At 39.8% G+C, this 15,569-nt stretch overlaps 7 protein-coding genes across 7 annotated transcripts; 3 read left to right on the top strand and 4 right to left on the bottom strand.

The window, feature by feature from the left end:
* Positions 1 to 322: 322 nt before the first annotated feature.
* Positions 323 to 1,417, top strand: I206_100750 (uncharacterized protein; the record flags this gene model as incomplete). Its single annotated transcript, XM_019152357.1, has 4 exons — positions 323 to 493; positions 555 to 820; positions 871 to 1,167; positions 1,261 to 1,417. 4 exons carry the CDS (start codon positions 323 to 325, stop codon positions 1,415 to 1,417), a joined length of 891 nt encoding a protein of 296 aa, XP_019014495.1.
* A 355-nt stretch (positions 1,418 to 1,772) lies between these two features.
* I206_100749 (uncharacterized protein) lies at positions 1,773 to 2,985 on the bottom strand (the record flags this gene model as incomplete). The annotated part of the gene is made up of 3 exons (XM_019152358.1): positions 1,773 to 2,546; positions 2,638 to 2,718; positions 2,965 to 2,985. The coding sequence occupies 3 exons, from the start codon at positions 2,983 to 2,985 to the stop codon at positions 1,773 to 1,775; spliced, it is 876 nt and encodes a 291-aa protein (XP_019014496.1).
* Positions 2,986 to 4,417: 1,432 nt separating this feature from the next.
* I206_100748 (uncharacterized protein) lies at positions 4,418 to 5,312 on the bottom strand (the record flags this gene model as incomplete). Its single annotated transcript, XM_019152359.1, has 4 exons — positions 4,418 to 4,482; positions 4,549 to 4,873; positions 4,948 to 5,193; positions 5,253 to 5,312. The coding sequence occupies 4 exons, from the start codon at positions 5,310 to 5,312 to the stop codon at positions 4,418 to 4,420; spliced, it is 696 nt and encodes a 231-aa protein (XP_019014497.1).
* Positions 5,313 to 6,162: 850 nt separating this feature from the next.
* Positions 6,163 to 6,465, top strand: I206_100747 (uncharacterized protein; the record flags this gene model as incomplete). The annotated part of the gene is made up of 1 exon (XM_019152360.1): positions 6,163 to 6,465. The coding sequence occupies one exon, from the start codon at positions 6,163 to 6,165 to the stop codon at positions 6,463 to 6,465; it is 303 nt and encodes a 100-aa protein (XP_019014498.1).
* A 1,495-nt stretch (positions 6,466 to 7,960) lies between these two features.
* I206_100746 (uncharacterized protein) lies at positions 7,961 to 11,071 on the top strand (the record flags this gene model as incomplete). Its single annotated transcript, XM_019152361.1, has 3 exons — positions 7,961 to 8,037; positions 8,130 to 8,940; positions 8,996 to 11,071. 3 exons carry the CDS (start codon positions 7,961 to 7,963, stop codon positions 11,069 to 11,071), a joined length of 2,964 nt encoding a protein of 987 aa, XP_019014499.1.
* A 474-nt stretch (positions 11,072 to 11,545) lies between these two features.
* I206_100745 (uncharacterized protein) lies at positions 11,546 to 12,277 on the bottom strand (the record flags this gene model as incomplete). Its single annotated transcript, XM_019152362.1, has 1 exon — positions 11,546 to 12,277. One exon carries the CDS (start codon positions 12,275 to 12,277, stop codon positions 11,546 to 11,548), a length of 732 nt encoding a protein of 243 aa, XP_019014500.1.
* A 531-nt stretch (positions 12,278 to 12,808) lies between these two features.
* Positions 12,809 to 14,826, bottom strand: I206_100744 (uncharacterized protein; the record flags this gene model as incomplete). The annotated part of the gene is made up of 6 exons (XM_070202270.1): positions 12,809 to 13,355; positions 13,448 to 13,682; positions 13,752 to 14,012; positions 14,075 to 14,136; positions 14,209 to 14,514; positions 14,591 to 14,826. The coding sequence occupies 6 exons, from the start codon at positions 14,824 to 14,826 to the stop codon at positions 12,809 to 12,811; spliced, it is 1,647 nt and encodes a 548-aa protein (XP_070058371.1).
* Between the last annotated feature and the right edge of the window lie 743 nt (positions 14,827 to 15,569).

The raw sequence follows: 15,569 nt of genomic DNA, 5'->3' as shown, positions 1-15,569 counted from the left end.
GCGAGTCTGGAAGAAGTCTTTGAGATATATCGAGATACGCTGAATTCAACAAAATGGGCACATGGGATGGGGGGATGAACATTACAACGTCATCATCCATCATCCATCATCCAAATCCCCCTTAGGGGGCCTTTCACCACTGCTCAGTAGCCGGTCCGAGCCATCTCTAAAGTGAGTAACCAAATTACACATGACAAAGATCACCTCCACCAAACATTACATGTTCAAACCAAAAGTCAAAAGAAGAAGACCATTAAATGCCTTGGATGTCAAGCATATTTACAGTCATTAGTCAGTGAATATGACATAGAAGCCAGCCAATATGACAACAATATCGGCATCACCAGCATCGAGCGGCAAAACCATATTTACAGCTCCACAATGGGTCAAAACATTCTATTCAAAGTTTCCTATGGTAATCCTAGAACAGGAAGATGAGATAGATTGGAAAGTACGAGCCAAAGAAGGCCCAGATCATGCGGTAGAGCTTTGGGTAAGTAAGCGCTATTTGAGCGAACCATATACTTCCAGCTCAAACTTGGCTTGAACAATAGGTACATTCCTCTTCTTCCACTCCACACCATCATTCTAAATCTTGGGCATCGTCATCCCCTTCTTCACTTCGAGTTCAACTCTTATTCCTCCTTCGACAAACCTCTGCCAAAGTACCAATATCTTTCAGATCTTGGTCAAACGAATCATCTGCTCCAGGTGGTACGCTACCGACACTTCATGTACTGAACCAAGATAGGCTGTTACCCACAGGTGAGATCCGAGGATGGTTAGAATCGACATATCCACTGAAAGGTAAAGGGAAAGAGTGAGTATGAACACAGTCTGATGACATGTACTGATCCTACAATATCGTAGGATTCAAGGCCTTCCTTCTCAAGAATCATATGATAATGCCTTAGCCCTTTCTCATCTGATTTTGGGGAATCTATATCCAGGATATCTAGCGTCATTACCAAAACAACCTTCTAATTTCCCTTTACTTTTCCCAAATCCACCACCATTAGCGTCAGGCCTTAGTACGCCTTTACCATATTCCTTGATAGGTGACGCAAGAGATATAGATACGGATGAAGTGATAAGGAAGGGATTGACAGCTATAGAAGCTGTCGAAGTTATACTTGACACAGGGGATGAATGGTTATTCGGAGCCAAGTGAGTCTGAGCGTTACTTCAATTCGGATTGCATCCAATTTCATTAGCGCCCTACATCATGCGATTCAAACTGATGTTTATACATCCTTACAGACATCCAACGTCAATAGACGCTTTGGTTACCTCACATCTTTACGTGATATACTCATTACCGACTTCATCGATATTGCGGAATAAGATAGAATCGTTAGATGGTTTAGGTGAATATGTAGATAGGGTGTTGGATTTTGCTCAATCCCGATTAATATAGTATACATGCGATGTGAGCCGTTGCGCAACATTGTGATCTATATGATTTTACATATTTCCGGTAATGTCCTGGTCACTCCCTTAACTGAATACGTTCCACATTGCTACAATATGTCTGATTAACAATATCCGGTCCTAGAACAAAATGGATTATCACTCAAAGATCGCCGGACTAACACTTGACGCGATAGGACATATTACATTTCGAATGAGCTTCATAGTTTCGCGTACCTACTTTGCTGAAATCATACTGACACCATAATCGCTGGGGCTGATCAAGTGCTTCTAACACACGTTCGGAGATTGAATGCTAATTTGAGGAAGTCAAAATCTCGTCTAGCTTACCGCTCTTGCCATTAGCATTGAGGGCTACCTAATAGATCAAGGTTCTCCGACCTTAGAAGGATACACTCATGATCACTTGAACGACGAAGTCCATTCAAAGCTAGTGCCGAGATGGTGGACTTTGTCTGTGGCGATTCGAATTTAGGCCTTTCCAGGAAGGTATTATTTGACGATGGTTGATTTAAAGGAAAAAGGAAACTCGAGGACCAGGGCGCAGTCGAATTGGAATTTATCAAAGACGATTTTAACCAAATATCATTTAAAGAATTTTTCAATGGAATAGAAGTCATTAAAGATTGATTTTCAATTCTTTTTTTTTTATTTCGATCATCATCATCATCATCATTATTATCAATACTGATAAATGAAAAATCAGATAAAAGTGAAATTTTTTGTTTTTTATGTATTATTGAATTTGTTGTTGTTGTTGTTGTAATAAAAGGAAATTCTTCTTTTGAAATTTCATTTAAATATTTAAAACAAGGTAAAAAACCATTACCTCTTTTTTCATTATCTAATTTTTCTTTTAATTTAATTAAATCTTTTCTTGTTCTTCTTCTTAATTTTAATTTACCATCTTTTTCACTTTTATATCTACCTCTTTTTTCTAATTCAATTTTTTGTTCTTTTTTTCTTTTAATTTCTTTTTTTCTTAATTCTTCTAATTTAAATAAATAAAAAATTGAATAATTTAAAATTCCTTGTTTAATTAATGGAATTAAAGGTTTAATTGAAATTTCTGAATGTTGAATAATAAATTCTTGATTTGAAATTAATTCGTGTTTCTATAATCGATTAAAAAGAACAAATATTAAAATATAATTCTTCATAAGATTCAATTTGAAACAAATTTTCTATTGAAAATCATATACCCACTGAAATAGCTTCAATAAGATCTTCTATCGTAGCTTTTTGTTTAATCCAAACGTGAAATTGATTTCCTCCTTCGTGTTCAGTCTATCCATAATGATTAAAAAGAAATCACAAGTGAGTGTTTCGAATTACATATCAAGAATCGCTCTAAAGAACAGAGAACAAAGCACAATCCTCTGAAATGTGAGGCTCAAGCGAAATAAACTGCCACTGCCACTTGGTACCGGGCGCAACGACTTTCTATATATCAAAAACCCCATTTTCGAGATTATTTCGAATAGAATATGACAGATACTATTGGAGTGGATTTCGAAAGAGACGTAAACTTACACCTACAAAGATCATCAACATTGTCCTAAATGGAGAATTTATTGATATTTTATGGTGATAGAGATAGTACTGTTGACGTCGGTTAATCAATAAGAATTGCGATGGTTGATATACAAAGCAGGAAAAAAAAACTTGATCTCTCTTATATCATTTGATCATTAAAACGAAGACTCATTGATAACAACAACCAATGTATGAATCTTCTTGATAAAAACTAAGAAGTCAAACAATGATTAATACAGAGTTTTGACCACCTTCTTTTCGAACTTAGGATTTATCTACATTTCCACTTTATTTTAGTTTATACCGAAAACCGAAAACCGAAACTAAAATCAAAACAATTACCGATGACTAAACCAAGCCTGCCCGTCAACTATTGAAAAACAAATTTCTTCAACGAAAGCAATATAGATCATGTTCTTCGTCTCGATATCGAAGCGCATTGAATCATCTCACTCAAGGCACTCGTCCAGTTCGGGATTTCAATTTCCGATATACTCATTCCTTTTAACCATCATTCAGTCATTCGGATTTAAAGGGGTATGAAATTAATCAAAAGACGTATTTGATTTTTTATGATCGAGATTTGTCATTATTGTCAAAATACTTAGAAAATCGACTGAAAGAAAAACACCAAATGATCCTTAAAAGCTGGAAAATCCTAAAACACACTTTTACCTCTTCAAATCGGTCATACGATCTCCACTAGTACATAAATACATTTATCGGTAAAAGGAAATTGAGTATTTCGTTTTGGTCGGAATATCACTTTTTTAGTTTGTTTCGCTTTAAATCACGCAAATCATGCGAACAACAAAGAGCTGAATCATCTCCAATGGGCCCTTTTGAACAGAAAAAAGGTACTTTATATTCTCATTAGTGAAGAGTCTGAGGATAGGGCGTAAATGTGATAGAATGAAAAGAGGGTATCAAGATATTCTACTTCTTATAAATCCGAAGATTCATCAAATAAGCAGTACTGTATAACACAAACCGAAGTACCAGTACGATCAAATCCGAATTGAACATCCTTTCGGTGGACTTGGAATGATGTCACAGTTAAGTTAGTGATGAAGGTCGCATCAAAGCGCATCAGATTGGTTTGAATCTTAGACCTTTCAAATAAGCATATAAGTGCATCAACCATCACCACTTAGGATAGAATCTCCGAGATCTCAAAATCGGCACAACGGCAACTGATGATTGTACTGACTGATCGGAAGATGTCCGATCAAAATGTGTCATATTTCGTAACTCGCCCGAGAAGGCTTCTGCTCATTTGATTGACAATACCTTGCGCTATCTTCTAGACTGCTTGGAAAAGGTCAAAGCGCTCAAATAGATTTCGAATACAGATTTCAGAGATCCTTTGGACTACACTATTTTGCATATTAATTGATATTCTATAAGGCTACATCGTAGAATTCGTATTTGTCTCATTAACATTCAATGTCTAAGCTGAAAGAAGAATTTCTTTGAGTTTTTGACCCAATGGACCTGCTGAAGCTGGATTTTGACCTATAAAAAGGAAAGTTTAATCAGGATCGGATTTATCATTTTAAAGATAGAATGAAATTAACTTACCAGTCAATACACCTCCATCGTAAACCACTTTAACTCCCCAATCTTCAGTTTTAACGAATTTAGCACCTAATTCTTTAAGTTTATCTTCAGGACTGAATGGAAGTGTATTAACGAAATCGTTATAAGGTGTTTGAGCTTCTTCAGAATTTGAAAATACAGTAGCTTCAATTCCATTGAAAATTGATTCATTTGTTCCATTCTTTTTTGCTCCAATTAAAGCAGCAGGTCCATGACAAACTGCTGATACTACTTTCTTTGAATTATAGAAATCTTCTACAAGTTTAGCAAATTCTTTACTTGGTGCAAGATCTATAAGTGGTCCATGCTAAAGAGTTAAATCAAGTCTCAGCTTTTTTGATACCAGCTATATTATTATATAAGATAGGAAATAATACTCACACCTCCAACAACGAAGATAGCAACATAATCATCCGCTTTAACTTCACCAATTTTCTTGGTGTTCTTTACCAACTCTTGAGCTTTAGGATCTTCTAAGAACTTAACAGATTCTTCATCTGTGAACATTTTTTTAGAAGTTGCATCTAAAGGTACAACTCCTCCTTTTGTGGAAGCTGCTTCGATGTTGAAATCTTTATGAAGAGCATAATATGGATGAGCGGCTTCAGGTAAATACCATCCGGTTTCCTACAGATAAGGAACATTAATATCATTCGAGCCTACGATTGAATCTGAGATTGACTTACCTTTCCATCAAGACATTTATCGGCTGAAGTGAAGATGAATAAAATAGTTCCTTTAGACATTGTATTTATTTGGTGTTTCTGGTTTTAACTTATTGTGTATCAAAGTAAGTGATAAGTTTGTTGATTGATTATTGTTATGAACGAAAAGAAGTCTGTTTTCAAATCTCTTTATATACCTTTTCTAAATAAGAAGGATTCAAAAAAGATTAGTCATATATTATACTTCCATCCATTCAATCTATTATCGTGTTCATCTCCACCTACCGCTGAATACTGGAAATGACCAGTGGAGGACTTTTTACCGGTATCTCACGAATTTGTATGACGTTTAGTCTAGTATTACACGTGTTGATCAGCTTCCGATATTGTTATGTGGAGGTATTAACCACAAAAAGTGACAAAGATTCCGAATTTTCCGGTGGATGCGATGAATTTTGACATAATCATTCATACGTAAAAATATCGATGTGGAGGATTGATGATCAACTGTCAAAGTGGAGTTATAGAAATTGTTATCGATGATTCAATCTTCCTTCATCTTACTGGAAGGCATTATGGAAAATTACTATGATCGACAATTATCTCGCATTATTCGCGAAATCAGATATGAGACTATTGAGAGTCAAACTCCTTTTCTCGCTAACACAGCACTTAAAGGGTGTTACCGGTGTTGATCGGGAGGAGAAATGGTCTGTTCTAAAGGACTATCATCATGAGATGTGAGAAGATTGTTGAAACCGTTGACAAAGGGATTATTCACATTCATAAAGCTCTACAGTACCATTGAGAAGGTATAAGTAGGAACTAACAGCATTGTCATGCAAGTCCATGTTCTCGGTTTAAGCCAATTCAACTCCAATCCATCTGTTTTCAACCATACTCACCCTTGTTTACTGAGATACAAGACAAGATGAAACTCCACTTCGTCCTCCTTTCTTTACTCCCTGCCATCGCAGCTCAAGCTCAAGATGTAGAATGGCCATCACCTACCGAAGGATACGATATCAATGCAGCTCGTGAACTGTATTCTTCACAATCTGCTAAACTCGGTGGTTCATCTACAACTGTAATTATGGGTTTCCCTACTGCTGGAGCAACTGCTCCTACCGATGCATGCGACCAATCTGATGATCCTGTCAAGAGAGGAGTCACTCAAGTTGGAGGTGGAGCCTTTATCGCTCCTACTGCTGGACCATACGGTATGGGCAAGTAATGTAAGTCCTTCAGAGATATGATCGAATCTGCTGTCTGAAGTATAGCTGATCTTCTGGGACCTTACATCAAGATCGTTGTGGTGCTGCATTTTAATATATGCAAACGAAAATATCAGTAGAACTTTAGTAGGAGATTGTGAAGTAGATTATTAGAGAGTATTTTGATCAATCTTATGTATTTAGCCCTTTGTAGGACTTTTGTTACTGGCTGCAATAAGTGAAATTCATACATTGACTAATTCTCGTCTGGGTGTACGAATAGTGTAATCTCTAGCGCAATTACAAACGCGTCAATCAAACTTTGACGTAGCTGGCTAATCTCGGAGAGAGTATAAAAAGTCGCCGTTGAGCCACTAAAGAGGACTTGAACGGTTTGAACACGGTAGACCAGGAAAAAACAGCTCTCTCCACCTTGACAAATATATGGAAACCATCATTCTTTCCCTGTTTCCCATTCTATAGTGAACCAAGCCACCAAAAATAACGTATACCATCCCATAAGATCTTTTAATGTTCACGTTAAAAATAAAACTTTGTTCCTTTAGTTTTAACCTGAAAATCTCATTTTTCACCTTTACGCGTCTCATTCGTTATAGTGGTGCCACTCTGTAGAAACTCCGTCACCCTATGATGATTCTTTTAACAAGGGCGGACAGGGTTTATAAAGTTAATTACTACTTTGAGGAATTGAGTAAAATCAAAAGTAATTTTTAGTGAAAGAGCAGTCGCGCGAACCAAATGAACCACCGCATGAATCAATCGATAAATATATTCATACGCGAAACATGCATTAAATTCAATTCATTTTATTGAGACAAACCCTACTACAAGTATTTGCATACCATTATCATATAATCTTGAATATTCATGGTATTGACAAGGATACGATCAGTGACATATTTCATTGCATCTTCAAAGACACAATAGAAGAAAGATAAGACCGACGAATCGACATCACAGTGACATCACATACTCAAATATATAACCCATCCGACGTGCCAGAGGAAAATCAGAACGCGTGAATTACCTTTTCACTTTCCTACTTGGTCATTTTCATTTTACCATCCATTCATCCATTTTCATTTAAATTATTCTTAAATTACATTCACATCATTACATTGTAGCTTTATACGACTATCGAACTACGACTATCTCAATTGTATCATTGATCGACATTAATACCTGCAGGAAAGAATAGGAAATACAGAGGAAGGACGAAACCAAATTTGTAAGTGCGCGTTTTTTCTTTATACCTTTCTCGGTTTTCTATGGATATGAAAGAATCGATTTTTCATCGGTTTTTATACTGGGTAGACTTGAGAGTTCATCATTGACTGATACCACTGTCTCGGTTGATATAGTACAACGAAATCAATCCCGCAGGTCGGGTTACAATTCACAATCAGGCGAAACCTTCGCGGATAGACCGGGAGCTAGTCTCACTCTAACACTCTTAATCCTTTTTATAATCCTTCAATCAATCAAATCAAACTCATGTCTCGACCAGCTACTTCTACATCTCATAGACCATCAGGATCAGGATCAAGTATGGGTATGCCAGGTGGAGAATCGTGAGTATCCCCTTTCATCCCACTGTTACCCTTAAACCGCTACTTCTCCATCTGAATGGCTTTATATACTGATCCAACAATGGTTTTCGCAGGATGGGACGTGTACATACATTTTCACCTACCCCTTCAGCTTCGAGCTCACATCAACCAATCTACTACACTCATGAACAGTTTCAAGAAGGGTATATTCAACCATACAATTCATATGGAGGAGAAATACAAGGTCAGATGATAACTCCTTATGCTGGTCATCAAGTAGCACAGGGGAGGATAGCGATACCGATGCATGGTCATCCTGGAAATGTTATGTCAATCAATTCTCATCAATCAAGCCGCGGAGCGGGCAAAAGCTTAATGAGATCAACACCACCACCTCAGAATGGATTTGAAGATTTAGGTCCTTCGCCTTTCTTACCTGAAGACGAAGGTACACCGTATCTTCCGGCTCACTTCGAAGCCTATGGTCAAATGTCAGCGTCTCCATCGATGAACCAGATGCATCTCCCACCCAATCACTTAGTATCTCCAACAGAACAGATGAACATGGCTAGAATGGCACCTCAGCTGCATAGGAATAATACCATGCCGATATTGGGACATCCTCACCAACAACAATACCAGCCTCTCCCCATTGGACGTCAGAAGCAGAATGGTCAACAGGGTAGACCAGCTATGGTGCAACGCCAGTCGATGCCTGGTCCGATCCAGCGACCGACTTCTCTATCGAGACACGCTTCCCTGCATGGTCCTTCGCGATCGGCCAGCCCTCATATTGGGGGAGACATTTTCGACCCCGTGCCCTTGGGCGCAAACGGTAGTCCGCTGATCAGACAACAAATACACCCTCTTCCCCCACAGGAGAATATCGATATGTCGTGGGATTTATCGGCTTTCGATCCCTCAGTAAGTTTAAACCAGCTAATAGTCATTCGTATCACTGATTGTCTTTGAGCTTCAGTTTAACCCTACTGGCCAGGGTATATCACCTGCTCGGGCACTTGGTCCCGCTCCAAATCACCCTCATCGTTTCTCACCGCACCGCGAAGCGCACATGATTACCCCTCAGCATAACAAGCTTGGGTATCCAAATCATGTCCATTCTTCCGCTACTTCCGTCGCTTCTACCGCCACTGCTTCGTCAAGTATATCAAGCATGAGCGATATCAGCGTTAGATCAGCTCACCATCAGCAAATACTCCACCGCGACGCGGAAAGCGACGATGAAGAGCATGATTCACCCACTCGTGGTGGACCATCGACATCGAGAGCAATGATGAAGATGCGTTTGGAGGAGAAGAAGTCCGGCTCGATACCTCGACAAGTCAAACAGATTCCCAAATCAACAGCAACAGGCGGTCGAACATCAGCCAAGTTTGCCAAAGTAGCGGAAGATCCAGGTGTTGAAGGTGTACCACCTGGTCCTCGTCCAATGGAACGACCAGGACCATCATTCGCTTGCATAATAGGTCAAGCCATTCTGAGATGTAAAGCTGGTGGTCTATCTCTCGAACACATCTACCGATATGTCGAGACTGCTTATCCATTCTTCAGAAATGGCGATGGAGCTTGGCGAAACTCTGTACGACATAACTTATCGATACATAAGATGTTCGAGACAATACCTCGTACGGAAGCGTTCCCTCCTGGTAAAGGTGGTATTTGGATAATACATGAAGATGAAAAATGTCATTGGCCTGCTGAAGACAAGTTCATCAAGAATTTCCCGCCTTCTCACCCTCATCATGCGGTTTGTAGACAGACTTTACATGAAAAAGCTAAAGAGAATGAAGCCATGGAGAAAGCAGCTAGGGAAGGCAGGGTGTATGTGCCCAAGAAGGGAAAGAAGGGACGAAAGTTGTCATCTAAGGATGACGAAGACGAAGATGGATCAACGGAAATGCTCAGAACCTCATCTGTATTGACGGACATCCCACTGCAACGTTCGGAATCACAACAGGACATGGGCAATTCATCGACTCCCATACCAGAAATCACAGAAGATGAATCTACTACACCTAAAGCTCAACCCAGACTCCTCGAACCTCCCCCACTTAACGGTCAAGATTCGAACGGTCTCGTTGAATCTGAAGATGATGAAGGGGAATTTTTGCCAATCGAGAGCGATTTGCCGGAACCTTTACCGGTGGATGTAACACCATCAGACCCTGTGAAAAAGAGAGATGAGCAGATGGCTCAAAACGGAATGATGATGCCTCCCCGATTTGAGCGCAAGGAGAAGCGACGACCATTAGCAGTGGAAGACGACAACGTTTTCACGTCAACAAAGAGGGTACGAGTAGCTGAACCCCTTCAACCTATCCATCCCTTACCTCAAGAGACTGCGTCCATTAAAGAGTTGGACGACTCCTTCATTACACCTGAAAGAGAACGACCGATATCTACTAGCAAAATCATGTCAAGCGCATTCAAAACTCCAGCTTTGATCCAAACGTCCTCTTCACCTGGTTCATCACCCATGCCGGCGACTATCACTCGTTCGACGCATCACCCTTCGGCATTACAACAGGCTTGGACTCATGACGATATGACGGAAAATCACGGTTCAAGAGAATCTTCGCCAGCTAGGCCAATGCTGGAAAGTGCGTTTGACTTCAAACCTAAAGCTCAACAACGTAGACCTCTAGCTCAAGAAGATGAGTATACGCCGTTGGCTAAACAATCTATGATTCACCATTCTCATGTAGAAAGAGCACCGCCAAAAACGCCCGTCAGCAGGTCATCTGCAGCTACTGATAAGACCCCACGAATGCAGCATTTACGAACACCGTCTTTATCGAAAACACCAATGTTCTTTGGTGGATCACCCGCCCTACCTCCTCCATCGGCAAGCGCTCTTTTGTCTACACCGATGTGGGAAGTCGGAGGTGTTTTAGATAGATTAAAAGATCACTTGACTGGATCCCCAACCGGTGGCTCAATAAGATCACCCATGCCATCAACGGATCCTACGAGGTATGCCATGTTATTAGATAGTGGAGGATCACCTAGGAAAAGGAGAGACGTCAGCCTGTAGTGGCTTGATAGGAGACCGCGAGAGAATAGAAGGATAGATGAGGAGGGATGAAGACGGATGGAAGGAGACGTATTTCATATTCCTATTCTATTTTTGAACATTTTCGATTTTTGCTTGAAATATACCGATTTTAAATATATCTTGTAGTGTAACTTTGCTCTCTCAGTCTCAGTCTCAATATTTACGCTTTCTATATTCAGTTACCAGATGTTGTTGAGTGATAAATTAACTATATGACTATTTGTGATGCCATAACCTATGATCGATGGAATGATGCTGGACAAGGTTTTTATGCATTGCTAGAATTATATACAGCTAACGATGAACGAATGTGATCCTGGATCGAGGGCAGCAGTACGAAGTATATGTAAGAGGAGACTGTATAGAATCAAAGAGGAGTTCTGTACAGAGGAATTACGAGGATATGAGAATGAGAATCTTCTATAATGATAGCAAAGATTGACATCCGCTAAGCTATTTCTTCTTCTTTTTCTTCTTCTTCTCGTCGCTTCCCCCGTCTTCCTTTTCGCTCACTTCAGAACCAGATTTGTCAGACTTGGAACTATCACTATCACTTTCTCCCTCAGATTTCGTATCAGCAGTAGTGACATCTAAAGATGAAGAATTTTTAGCATCTTCAATATCTTTAGCTTGAGCTTCAGCTTTAGCAGCTGTTTCCTTTTGCTTATCTTCCATAGCTTTGATTAACCATTCTCTGATTGCATCTGGTTTACCTTTAACACTTTTCAGAGAATTTAGTACTGATTTAGCATCTTCATGACTCAATTTGTTGATTTCTTCTTCAGTGATAGATGATAAGATTGTTACGGCTGTTGAGACTTTCAATAATGTATCAGATTTACCGGATCGTGATCTCGATCTTTCTGCAGATCGTGGTTCAGACTTTGGGCCACCATCAGAGGTTTCTCCTTCTTCCGTAGGTCTACTTCTGCTTCGTCTCCTACGATTTGAAGGTCTAGCATCTGATTCTCTATCGCCATCTGATGATTCTCCTTCTACTGTAGACGATCTTGTTCTTCTTCTTCTTCGCCTGTTACCACCCGAATATTTGGATTGAAACTCGGAATCTCCTCCGCCACTATCTGATGATTCTCTTTCTTCCGTAGATCTACCTCTGCTACGCCTCCTACCTTCTCGAGATCTAGGTCGTTCTTTTCCTGTATCAGCATCAGAATCTTCGCTCATATTTATATGTATATGGGAATGGACAAAGATTTATGAATCGTAAATTGGGTTTTGGATTTCTTATCAAAGTTGAAAATAGAGTATTTTGAGACCCTTAACCTGAGCATCTATTCTTATATATCCCCACGGTCATATTCTTGCCACTCGTACAACGTATCGGTGGAGCACAATCCTTTGTGCTTCACAAGTCGGCTTGACAAAGGTGAGAAGAGTACAAAGGACGGTTTGTTGACGAAATAGTCTGCCACATCTAAGTGGGATAGATGCGTCATACCCCGCGATCGTTGCTGCAACCACGGATAAAGAAAATAATGCTGTTGTAGGGTATAGCATGTCAGGTATAGATTAATTAGAATGGTACTGAAACACAAATACAAAGTATACAAAAGATTACAGTAGGGATTCTCTGCCATATAAGATAACGTTGCAGCTTCTTGGGGTGGGCTTCGATAGTGATATAGCAATGTGAGAGAGCGAGATGAAGATAGGGGTTTATAGAAAGAGCAAAGTAGCATGGGAAGTTCCAAATTTCTAAGATCCTTGTACACATTCAGCTAAAGCTTGTATATGCGAACCACCGTCAAGACCATTTTCATCTTGATTCAAAGACCAAACGAACATTCCTCCAACTTTTGATTTCCATTCTTGACAAACATCTTTATTATCATCAGCTGATGTCCAACTCCAAAATACTTTATTTGCTTCATCGTACCATGCATGAGCTTTATCATCTTTGAAAGCAGTTTTACTATCATCAGGTCTGTTATCCCATTGAGGTCTTAATTCTTTAGCTTTTGCTTTTGGAATTTCACCTAAACCATCATCTAAATCAGGATTATATGTTAACCATCCTGATTTTGAATTATCTTGTCCATTAGTCTCATATAAATTTACTCCACCTAATTTGCATCCAAGTGGATGGGAAGTTGAACATCCTGCTTCAACTTCTGTGAAGTATTTGGCAGTATTTAAAAAACCAATGTTCACTTTTGATAAATCAATACCAACCCCTTCGTAAAATTTCAGACTTTGTTCAACTACCATGCCTCCTGATTGATGAGTTGTATTAGTATCATATCTATAAAGACCAAGGTCAAGTGATGGTTATCGAGTTAGCCCTTAAAATCTATTGAGAGTATCACCCAAAAGCAATCGGAATATTGAGCTTACCGATTCAGATAATCATATGTCATTACGTTCCACATATCAACAACCTCATTCAATGATTTAAACGTCTCCGAAGTCATAGCATCAATATCAGAGTTTCCAGTAATTGGTGATTTTTGAGAAGTTCTAGATCCAAGAGCTACACTTAAAACACCATCTTTCTTGACATCTTGTATACCTTTCTTGAGGCCCTGAACCATTTGAACGAAAGCAGGTTGTTCAGCGGCAGTTGGAAACTCTATGAAGTGTCCGCAGTAAACGTCAATACCGCAGAACTTACTTTGTTAAGCATCAATGGTAGACTTACCCCAATCCAAGTCCAGTCCATCAAAACCCCATTGTTCCACTACACCTTTAGCATTAGCAACGAACGTATTGATAGAATCGTCTCCTCCATCGGCGGCTGTTTTGATAGCTTGGTCTAAGCCCCATCCACCGAGACCAGCGATGACTTTTATTTCAGGAACCATTTCTCGCAAAGATTTCAGTGTGCCAGAATCGAAATTACCATTAGAGGATACTACGAAAGTTGAGTTATCTGTTGTCCATGTGGTCATATCAATGAAGGCTGGTATCTCATTAATTCAGCATCACATTGATTTCCCAACTTGAGGAATGGAACTTGCTCACATAGGATAATATGAGTCATTCCTTTGATTTGATCGGCCTTGATGCCACCAAGATTCGAATAGCTGCGCGTAAGTCGTCATGTAAGCTAAAAAACTTTTATCATGAATGCGGCTGAGCGGATAATGTGTTCTCACTTTTGCCAATATCCAACGAATTTAGTGCCGCCAGATTGTGGGTCTTTTGAAGTACTATCACCTCCGGTACTAGAAGCAGTAGTATTGAGCGTATCTGAGGTAGCAGTTGTTGCTGCACTGGTGGCGACACTACTGGGATCTGATGTTTTAGGTGATTCTCCAGTGGCTTGTGCATTTGCCGTGGATCCAGAATTTTCAGTCGCTGAAGAGCTTGCAGCTTTTTCGCTATTGGAGCCTGTACCTCCCGATCCGCTTGCAGTGTTAGATGCGGCTCCTGCAGCTCCGGTACCTGCGTCAGCACCATAGCTGGTTGGTTATGTAGGTTAGCGCAATTACCTGAAAGGAGAGACATTGGTAGACATGAGCAAGAACGGCGACTCACCCGTCGGGCCAAACACATGGGGCACCTGTCACACCTTCCTTGCACACAGTGTCACCTTGACAAAGTACAGTATTACCAGAACCGTCCGTGTATGATTTATCACTTTGACAGGTATAGGTGAATCCTGTTGAGGCAGCATTAGTTGTTCCCAAAGTTGAAGGGGCAGGGATAGCCAGTACATTGAGTGTACCGAATACAGCTATAAGGGAAGCGTAAGAAATTGAGATTGACCTCATTGTTCCGCCGCCTTATTGATGTTCAAGTAAAAGAGTGTGTTGTTTATTGCTGCAATGCAAGAGACAAATAAAGATAAAGGACCTGCTTTATCTATTAGAGGCAACTTGAATAAGATCGTCGAACTAAAATTGAATCCGAAATCAATTGATCAACCAGTCTTGACATAACTTTCTCAGGACTTGGCAAAACTCCAACTTGGGAAAGGGCAGAAGGACTCTACTTACAGAAAGAAAGAAATCTGCTGATGAGAAAAAAGTATCAGTAATATCGATTTGTCAATTATCAATATATATATATATATACAGGCAATCTCCTAGGTGTAAAAATCGTTTTAAACCTTTGATTGGGGTAGGTACCTTTCCTTTTTTACAAGCATCGTCCGTTTGCGATTAGGAGATAATTGATATGAAAGGTGTTTGGCTTTCTTTGATAATTTCCCGCAGAATCCTTTCATACCCCTTTAGTAGATTGATAGATAACTCTTGACAAAACTCGTTAATGAAAGGACCGGCAGATGTTCTGAATCATCGCAGTTGCATGCCTTTGTTTGAGGAAGGCTTGACAAGAGTTAACGATTGATACACCTCCGTGCATGGCACTGAAAGGGTGAATATCTTCGATCAGAAGGGGCTCAATCGGTCAATCCAGGCGCAATCATGAAGTTCTCCTGATTCCTCCTTTGCTGCCATATGTAACGCACGAACAAGCCTCGGGGTGTCAAGACATCAATCGGTGTTCTATG

Source organism: Kwoniella pini, chromosome 1, assembly GCF_000512605.2.
Source record: "Kwoniella pini CBS 10737 chromosome 1, complete sequence".
Classification (NCBI taxonomy): Eukaryota; Fungi; Basidiomycota; class Tremellomycetes; order Tremellales; family Cryptococcaceae; genus Kwoniella; species Kwoniella pini.
Note: the sequence above shows the minus strand (reverse complement) of the source record. Positions and strands in the feature narration are given on the sequence as shown.